Source organism: Lipotes vexillifer, unplaced genomic scaffold, assembly GCF_000442215.2.
Source record: "Lipotes vexillifer unplaced genomic scaffold, Lipotes_vexillifer_v1.1 scaffold164, whole genome shotgun sequence".
Classification (NCBI taxonomy): domain Eukaryota; kingdom Metazoa; phylum Chordata; class Mammalia; order Artiodactyla; family Lipotidae; genus Lipotes; species Lipotes vexillifer.
The window spans coordinates 3,373,740-3,384,222 of NW_006789313.1; the positions used below are offsets into that span (position 1 = coordinate 3,373,740).

The 10,483-nt window shown below is 43.4% G+C and overlaps 1 protein-coding gene across 1 annotated transcript in view; it reads right to left on the bottom strand.

Moving 5' to 3' along the window:
- FMN1 (formin 1) overlaps positions 1-8,711 on the bottom strand; it is a 409,376-nt gene extending 400,665 nt beyond the window's left edge. The window contains exon 1 of the mRNA XM_007462518.1: positions 6,854-8,711. Within this exon, the coding sequence (XP_007462580.1) occupies positions 6,854-8,711 (1,858 nt within the window). The remainder of the gene's footprint in view (positions 1-6,853) is intronic.
- Positions 8,712-10,483: the final 1,772 nt, after the last annotated feature.

The window sequence follows — 10,483 nt, forward strand, 5'->3', positions numbered from 1 at the left end:
AGAGTGGCCCCAGGGTGGAGTTTACTGTTTTCAAAATGCACCCTCTTCCAGGGAAGCCCAGGAGGAATGAAATAAAACACACTATCTCAATATTCAGTACTTTGCTCTATCAATTTGATAAAATGCTTCTAATCCAATTACAACTAAAAGTTTGAGTCTTTTTTTTATACCCCAACCAATGATGCTATGAGCCAGAATGGTTGAGTTATGTAAATAAAGTATGCGATAAATTTTTCTTCAAAATTTAATACCTATTTATAATAATGTTTTTCTCTTTTAAGATGTTTCAGTAGCTATAACTTTTAATCGCAGTGTTAATTCTGCCGTTTCTATGTCTTTGGAATTACTTTAGATTGATGCATATGGCCTAGGGCCACAGACTGCCACCCAACTTTAAATCTTGTGCTCTGACTCCAAGAATAGAAAAGAAACCAGTAAAAACCATTTCCAAGAAGGTGCTATATCCTCAAAGCACAATTGGACATTAATTTGGGAAAAAAATTCCCATATGTAGAACTGGCTTGGAGTTTTAAAACATCAGATCGTGGTCATGGTCCTGGCCTTTGAAACATATTCCCTTTTAAAAAAACAAAATGTAAATGAGAGAAACACTCACCATTTATTTGATATGGAAACTGACCTCAAAATACAAATTGTTCATTAGTGGAAAATCTATTTCATATGCTAATTAGTTATTCTTAATTTGAGATAATTGTGGAAGATATTTTAAAATTCTTTTTGTGCTTTTCACAAAAAGCAATCGAGTACAATGTGCTATCAATCACTGTTGAATATAAGAGCTTTGTTTTTAAAAACTAGATAATCTTTTCTGAATCCACAGGCTGAAAACTGTATCACAAGATCTCCCAATTATTTCTTTTACTTCCTCAAGTTTGTACTTTTAGCAATAAAGTCAACCAAATTAAATTTAGAGGTAGAACGGTCATAGGACAAAGAAATGAAACACTGCAATAATCATTTATTATCAAGATAACCACTGTTCAGTATCAAAACACACCGCACATACACATTCTTTTTCACCCTGTCGCTCTTTTAAAATTCCACTCTTTCTACATTTCTTGTTCTTCGTGGCTCAGCCTATCTGCATCATCTTATCCCTCCAAATCTACTCTGACCCTTCTCCATCCTTCCCTGGGCCCTGGAAGGCTGAGCTTGGAAACATCTACCCACTCCCTTTTACTCTGCCTTTTGGCTGGTTCAATTCGAGAAAGTTTCGAGGCAGAAGACCAAAGGAGAATGAAGCCAGGGTATTTATTCCCACAGCTTCCTCTCTGATAAGGGCCTCTACCACAAGCCACCGTTCCTGCCCTGTGGTCCTCCCCTTTAGGCTCCCCTGTTTGGGTTCACTGACCCCTGCTTCCCTTGCTCCTTCAGGCCTGGGTGTTTGTTCCCTATCAGGACACTATCTAACCCAGGAGCCTTTCTTTTCTTTTAATTTCTTTTATTTATTTTAACAACACTGTGTTAATTTCTTCTGTACAGCCAACTGATTCAGTTATACATTATGTATACATTCTTTTTCATATACATATATATATGTTCTTTTCCATTATGGCTTATTACAAGATATTGAACATAGTCCCCTGTGCTATACAGTAGGACCTTGTTGTTTATCCATTCTCTATATAATAGTTTGCATCGGCTAATTCCAAACTCTGAGTCCATCCCACCCCACCTCCCGCTTGGCAACCACAAGTCTGTTGTCTACATCTCTGTTTCTGCTTTGTAGATAAGTTCATTTGTGTCATATTTTAGATTCCAAACATAAGTGATCTCATATGGTATTTGTCTTTCTCTTTCTGATTTACTTCACTTAATATGATAGTCTCTAGGTCCATCTATGTTGCTGCAAATGGCATTATTTCATTCTTTTTTTACGGCTGAGTAATATTCCATTGTATATACATACCACATTTTCTTTATCCATTTATCTGCCGACGGACATTTAGGTTGCTAGCCATGTCTTGACTATTGTAAATAGTGCTGCTATGAACATAGGGGTGCATGTATCTTTTCAAATTATAGTTTTGTCTGGATATATGCCCAGGAGTGGGATTGCTGGATCATATGCCAACTCTAGTTTTAGTTTTTTGAGGAATCTCCATACTGTTCTCCATAGTGGCTGTACCAATTTACCTTCCTACCAACAGTGTAGGAGGCTCAGAAGCCTTTCTTAACTGCCTTCTTCTCTTGGTCTCTGGATACTGCTCCCTCCTTATATCATCCTGCTTCCCTGACTTGTCCTTTTGGGTGCTGCTTTTATAGCTCTCTAGCAACCTACATATCCCTGTGTAATAATGCTCTAGTCGCAATACTGAGCTTCTTGCTTCATTAAAGGACATGGGGAAGACACAGAAAATTGTGGTTCAGCTATAATCCTACACCCCCCAACACACATACACACATACAACCCCTCTAGGTGGGGTATTTATTTCTTTCTTGAAAATGTAGTTCAGTAACTCTTTAAAAATCATAAAAGTGACACATTTACCACAACCAGTGAAACAATGTAAAAATATGGAAAGAAAAGAAGTTAATGCTCTTCCCCAGTGATTCTGTTTTTTTGTTTGTTTTGGGGGTTTTTTTTGTTGTTTTTTTTTTGGATCCCTCCCCTTCACCTTATTCCCCACCTTCACCCTGTCTAGCCCTAGATAAAGAATGTGAACAGCCTGGCCTGTCTTTCTTTACACCTGTCTCCATGATATTCAAACTTTCAAACCCATACCAAACATATATACTCATATAGAGAGAGGGGTGAAACCTGTCTTTACAAAAACAGGGCATATTCTACATTATTCTGCAACTTGCTAGACAGAGATCTAGTTCCATACTTTACATATAGCCTCATAATATTATGGAGACTAAATATACTCTAATTTATGTAGCCATTTCTCTACTGACTGACACTCCATTTTTTTTTTCCCAGCTGCTTTGACCACCATACAAAATGCTGCAGTAAACAACCTTATGCATATATTCTTACTAGTGCATCTATTTATGTGACCTAAATTCCTAAAATAGGGTTGCTAGGTCAAAGTTACATATAGTTTCAATGACAATCCCCTTACTTTCTCAAAAGTGTGTAGCAATGTACTTCCTGTCAATTTAAGTCCTATATATGTTTTATATGGATATACTATGGTATATGCAATTTTTAATCTTTCTCTCTTAACATGAATTACAGATAATTGTCTACGCACTATATACTTTCTGTAGTAATCTTAAATGGCTGGGTGTAGCCATTAAACTTGTGGAGCTTCTTTAAAATTTTGGGGGGATTGTATCAAACCTCAATATTAATACAGGGAGAATTTCTATCTACTCCCCATAATACATGCCCAAAGACAAATCAAAGCTTTGACAACAGCATTAGATATAATAAAATCTGTTACAAATATGCCTTTCAACCCTTAGTCAGTTGACATTAACTACATCTTCTGATGGGCACAAGCACTGATAACATGATTCGCGATATCAAAAGGAACTATGCCTGGGGCATATGCCTCCATCACCACCTCAGTGACTTCAAAGGGGAAAGATCATGAGATTGTTGAGGAACACACTGAAGCACTGGGGATCTTCCTGAGTATGGTGAGCCCAGTTACATGGGATTCTTCTGGCATTAAAAGGGTCTATTTCAGATCAAAGGCAAAAGTAGGCCAGAAAAAACCAGAAGGGAATCCCAGACCCAAGGACACTGCTATTCAGGTTAGCACAACTAGAGTCCTTCAGGCTTGAGAAAATACCACATTCCACAAAGGCTTGGGAACATTCTACAGCTGTTTCCATAAAACCAAGGTGGTGGTCAGGGTGGGGATGGGGAAGTGGGGAGAAGAGAGCCATGAGAAGACAAATCTGGCCACCACTCACTGTTAGCATATTCTCTGTTTGATCACATCACCACCAGACAAGAAATTCCTGTGCATAAACCTTGGAAAGAAGAGTTAGGAAAATTACAAAGCCAACAGGAGGTAGACCAATAGCCTTCATGCTGTCTCCTGTGTGGATGGTAATGTTGGCTTTCACTGCTTGGTCCTGTGAGAAGGAGAAGCGGATTTTACTCTTTCCTGGGAATTACTACTTGCCCGTAATACTGAAGAGTCTTCCAACTGGAAATGGATCTGATTACTTTTGCCAGACTTAATCTCTTACTTGAGCAGTTAATGAGTGCTTTCAATAATCTTAATCACATCACTTCAACAAAATACCTAGACGTTATTTCCACAGGAAATAAATGTCCATAGACCATAAACTCAACCTGGTTAATAGCTAACGTGGGAGAAAGGTGGGAATTGGACTCAGATAAAGGGCTACTGTTGGGTGATGGTAAATGAATGATCCACCCTTCGTCTGGGACTGTCTGAGGCCAGTGGATGTGGGATGTGGAGGGAGGAGAAATGAAGTGAAAGACAAAGGCAGCTGGAAGTAGCAAAATTCTCCCTGTGTGGACCCACCAGCTGCAGGAAGTCCCTGAAGGATCCAGAATATGATGAGGACTCGTGGCCACAGAGAAGGGGGATTAAAGGAGAAGCAGGAGACAGGAACACAAGATACAGATCAAAGATACTATCTGGAGAACTCCCTCCCTTCATGCTTTTCAAAGAGGGATGATGATGGGGCTTCCCTGGTGGCGCAGTGCTTGAGAGTCCGCCTGCCGATGCAGGAGACGCGGGTTCGTGCCCCGTTTCGGGAAGATCCCACATGCCGCGGAGCGGCTGGGCCCGTGAGCCATGGCCACTGAGCCTGCGCGTCCGGAGCCTGTGCTCCGCAAATGGGAGAGGCCACGACAGTGAGAGGCCCGCATAACGCAAGAAAAAAAAAAAAAAAAAGAGGGATGATGATAAGAGATAACGTTTGGACGTTCCTGGAGGAAAGTCCCAGCAAAAGAGAACTTATCCATGACAGAAAAAAAGGCTTCTCCTGCTCCTATTTCCCCCTTTCCAATGCCTTCTTTTGTAACGTTAGAAGCACAGGCAGTCTCCCTACCAAGGAATCCATATGATTCTAATGACTGGCTCCTAAAGTGCTACGAAGATCCCAATGGAAGGCTAGGGCCAAAGTAAAGGGAATGGTTCTGCGCAACGGTACGGAGAGGTCACGGGAAAAGGGTGACCATCTGTTGAACGTGCCCCTCAGTGAGCTTAAGGTCAGTCATCAGAGAAACTGAACGTCCTCTGTGTGCCTACCTTGAGCCAGATACGATGGAGCTTTTATAATATTGTTTTGGGTTTGTTTTTTTTTTTTAATAGAAAAAGCACAATAAAATAAAAAGATAATTCTAAATCGGGGCGCTGGGAGGCGGGGAGAAAAGATTTACTGAAGCTCAATGTATTATTTAATGCACAGTTTCTGGAGGAGCGGCACACCAAGTCGTAGGATTTAGTGTGACTTCTAAAAAGAGCTTTCGGAATTGAGGCAGCTCTTGCATGCCCATCTCTCCAGAAGTCTCTATCTAATCGTTGCAGAGAGCTTCCTTTCAAAGTATTTTGAAGGCTCCAGCATTCACAGGGAGAAAGGATTTTCATCACTAGGATTCTATGATACATGATATAAAATCTACAATTCTATGACTTTCCTGATGAAGCAATTTGCTTATATTAGGAAGTAGCAAGTCTCATCAAACTAAGAGCAATACATTACAAACACAAAATGAAGAGCACTGACCACATTTTAAAAGAAACACACCCTGGATCAATGATATAGAGAAATTTACAAAATGGCAAGAGTTCAAAATAAACAGAAGCTTTTGAAACTCCTCTTTCCTAGACAGATCTTTTTATCTTAAAAATTGCACATGATGCTTTCTCTAAACTTTAAGAGACTATATATCATATTACGAGCCTAGACAAAGCATTGACCATATGCTGCGAAAGGACCACTGAAAAAGAACCTATTATCTACACAATGGCATACACGACCCTAAACATCTGGCCGCGCTGGTCTGGAAAATGTAGTGAATACAGGAGTGGCACTCTCATACACTGTCTTTTTTAGTCTTATTGATCCTACTTATAGAACCACCAAAATTATTTTCATATAAAATTTTAAATCACATGAAACATATGAGCCAAACTGGCTCTTTAGTACCTTTTGCATAAGACATGATGTTATACCAGTAACAGTAGAAACCCATACATAAAACATAACTTCAGAATAAACATTACTTAGTGTTTGTTTGGGTAATAAAATACGGTTAAAAAAAAGAAAATCTGAACCAAGTTTCTTCAAGTTAGAAGGAATTCATCCCTCTTCTAGTATTAAAAAAAAAAAGTTTTGTCATAAAATGAGGGTGCTTATAAAAGTGATTACTAAAAAAAAAGAAAGAAAAAACCCACAAAAACCCAAAACCTCTACCAACAGACAGATGAGCAAAGACACAGCATGCTTCTGCTCTTCTGCTTACAGAATCCCAACAAATCCAAGCCACCCCAGCAGCATGAACAGCAGAATTTAGGTCAAGGGGCCAATTAGCATCAAAGGCAGTGACAAGTTACTACGTCTGCCCAGTCCTGTTTGCTTTGAGAGTCCTGTATTAAGCAACCACGGAGGCAGGTTTAGAGCATTCCAAAACAAAAAATTTAAAAAGACATCTACAAAGTATTGCTTCTGGAAGCAACTACAGCCCTGACCCCCTAAGTCAACACCATCCTCACAATCTTGTATACAACACTCTTGTATACGACTCCCAGCTGTCCTGTTACAAGGTGAATTAACTAACAGGCCGAGGAATTTTGATTCGTCGTTAATTAGCCAGCGTCTGAATAGCACAAGCAGACTGACAGTTTGGGGTCGCCCAGGAACACATGTAAAGCATTTTAAACCCGGGACTAACCTGGAGGTGACCGGTGCTGGGGCTGAGCTGCGGTCCTCCCAGGCCTCAAGCTCTTTTCCAAAGGTTCCCCAGGCACCAACCGAGGTTGGCCCGCTCTGAGGGAGGTCGCGTTGGCTCCTTTGGTCTCCGTGACCTTTGCAGAGAGTGGTGGCTCCAAGGTGTCAGCAGAGGGTGACCCAGAGAAAGCACGGCTCTTTCTACCAAGAGAGTCATCAAGAGCGGCTTCCCTCTCAGCAGGCAGTGAAGGGGGCCGGAGGATCCTGTGATGCTGCTGAGGGCTGGGGAGCCTTGGAGAGAGAGGCAAGGGAACAGGTGACATCCATTTGTGCGTGCTGGACGGAAAGGATGAATTATTAAGTACTGTGCCGAGAGCTGCCAGTGCTGGGGGTGGTGGCCTCTTCTCATCACCTCCAGGGTCCACACCACGGGGCAGATCCAGAAACAAGGTTTTGTGGCCACTCAGAAGCAACCCAGCTCCCCTCTTGCTGCCGGTTTCTGGGAGGGTATGGGTGGCTGTCGTCCCGAAGGGAAATCCCAGCCGTTTCCCCTCGGTGGCTTCATCTAATTTCTCGCTCTCTATCACCTTCAGGAGGACCTTGTTCACAGCCCCCTCAATGCTGGCTAGGGGACACTCCTCAGCTGATGGCTGCCATGACCTGTCCGCTCTCTGCTCCTTGCCCCAGCAGCTAGCACCCCAAGCCCCAGCCTCAGCTTCCGGGAGGGTGAGAAAGTCTGCGCTGGGTATGAACTCAGCTTGGGCTGCTGGGCAAACGGCAACCCTTTCCTCACCCTCAGGATGCGTTTTAACTACTCGTTGCACCTGAGCAGACAGATCCTGGACTTTGGCCACCACTTTGGAAAGAGGCTTCTTCCTGCAAGTCCGTTCAGCAGCCTTCTCTGTCCGGCCCCCCTCTGCCTCTGGATGTTTCTCGGGCTCCTTGTGACTTTCGGTCGAACCTGTTTGCAGATGCGCCAGCCTGCGAGGGCCCCTCTGTGGCCCCCCGGCACCATCATCTCCTGGCTCTGTGGAGCTGCATTCAGGGGGCAGCCCGCCTCTTCCATGCCCCGCAACCTCAGAAGCCTTCTTGAAGCTCCCCAAGGCGGAGTCAGCATCCAGTGTCCTGGGGATCTCTGGGGTGCAGCTCCCTCTCCTCTGTAGGGAAGAGGTAAGTGCTCCATTTGGAACCACGTTGCCTCTCTCCTCTAGGAGCCAAAGATGAGGCCTTGTTTGAGAAAGAGGAAGGGCGTTGCTGGAACAGATCTGGTCCTTCCCCATCAGAGGGGGCAATCCCTGGCCCCCACGCCCCTTTCGTCTTGTCCTCTTCTGCAGGGAGTTTTGAGAGAGCCCCTCAAAGCTCTCTCTCCTTCCACCAAACCTCCGGGCCTTTTTGTTCCCGTGGGAGCTCCTCTTACTGAGAGAGCCCACGGCGGGCTCCCCCAGCCAGTGGCCAGCACTCTGGAAACAGTCGTCCTCGGAGGCCAGGCTCACAGAGAGCTCCAGCAGCTTCCCCTCCTGGTTCCCCATTGTAATGCCCAGGATGTGGTCTGAGCTCAGCAGATTGGCCAGCAGTCTCTCCCTCTCGGCCGTGAGTTTGTACAGCTCAGTTAGAATGTCTTTCGTGGGAGTTGGCTTGAAAAATATGTCGCCTGGATGTTCGTTCGGCTGCCGGCTGAGGCTGTTGATGTCGGACCCCTCCCTGACTTGGTAGCAGTTATGAAACGCCTTACTGGATCTGTCTAGAGTTATGGTGCCCTTGTATGAAAATCCTCTGACTTCCCCCCTCGGAAGATAGAAGCTGATGTAGCAGAGTTCGGTAATGGGCTTACGCAATTGGAGGGTGCAGTGAGTGCCTTCCATTATGCCTACCTAATTATTCATGCCTCGGAGATGCTGGTCTGTGGTCAGGCTTCCCAGGCTCCAGTGGTGGGCCATGTGATGGTGGCTATGCAGGGAAAGCATCTGACGGTCATCTCCAGCAACGAGACGGCCTGTTAGAGGAACAGGGGAAGAAAGAAGCTAGTCTGACGGAGTGCATGAATCACACGGCGACATACATCAAAGCATAACTGGACTTATCCTTCCTCTCTGGCTGACCTCAAGCAACTCAAGGCAACAGCCAGGAGGCTGATTGCAACCTCCTCCCCACTCTCAGCTCACCCTTGACTAGCAAAGCTTTGATACAGCTGAGAATGGGAGAGTGCTCTAATTTTAGCCCCAAGACAAAAGTCCCTTCTCCCCACATGGCAACTTGATGTATACCCTAAGCAGGGTCTCTTGACTTCTCAAGGCTTCAGCTTAGGTTCTTCTATACAACAGAGCTAACATTCCTCCCAGAAATCCTGAGGAAAGGGGACTTTGAGGTCCTTAGAAAACATTACTCTCCAAGAAGTACATTCTAACAGTTGACATTTATTATCTATTTAACTTAAAGCAGTGGGGGAGGGGGGAAGATATTAGGTCACAAATTTTGAGTCTCTTCTGGACACAATTCATATATTTTGCCCAAAGAGTGAAAAGTGAAAATTTTACATTTTGAAATTTAAAGAAGTAACCCAGAGGCCTTAATCAAGTTTTTTGTTTGTTTTCCTACTTCTTGCCTATCTGAAGCCAAATGGAATGGCAGAGAAAAAGGAAAAATCTGTAAGCCACTGCTGGTCCTGTATGGATTTCCAATGTCTTCGCCATCCAAGTGGCGCAAGTGTCACATGGGCAGTGAAGGTGTCTGCTCCCTCGTATGATGTGAGGTATCCCAGGGGTGTCTCTGTGGCTAACATCCCTCCACACAATCATGAGCTTAGAATGCTATATTATGACACTTCATTTCTTAAATGAAGGCACTGCCCAGTCTTCAATATTTCCAAGCTTAAAAGAAATTCCCTGGGAAGGGTAACACAATAACCATTTATTAACCATTGATTTCTTTAGTGCTATCTCAGGTCTTTCCTAAACGGGTCTAAATAGTAAAAAGCTACATAAAAGAACATTTTGAGTGAAGCAAGAGAGAACGGAGGAAGCTTTTCAACAGAAACTTCTTAACGAAGACAGATGAAGATAAAAGTAATAGAAGGTAAAAAGAAAAGCATGCAAAAATCTGGTCAACCCAGAAGTTCCAGGAGGACTCAGGGTACTCACAGAAAGGGTTAGAAGGGCATGAAGAGAGGAAGCACAGAGGAGACGGGAGGCCAGCAGAGGCCTTGCCTCTTTCACAATTTTCTGTGGGATTGTTCTCATTCAACTAGCCTATCTCTAAAACTTTTCTAAAATGCTCATTCCTTGCCTTTCCTAAAGACACACATGTATATAGATACCTAATACTTATTGGTACAAACTCTCTGAATATATCCAAGAACTCACTTTGGAGGTGGTTTTTTATTGGGGGTGGTTTTATAACAATCAGTTATAAAAGCAATTGCACAGCTGCCAATATCCACTGTTCATGATGCCAAGCATCACCAGTTCAATTTAGGGATTGTCAAAAAAGCTGAAGTGAAGCTGCAGAAGTGCTATTTTAAGTTGCAGAAAAATGGGAGAGGCCTAGTTTTGCCTTCAAGCATCATTCTCCTCTAGTTTTTCTTATCTTCTCAATTTCCCTGGATTAGGAGAAGTGCGTGATGTGGGAGAAGGGAAAG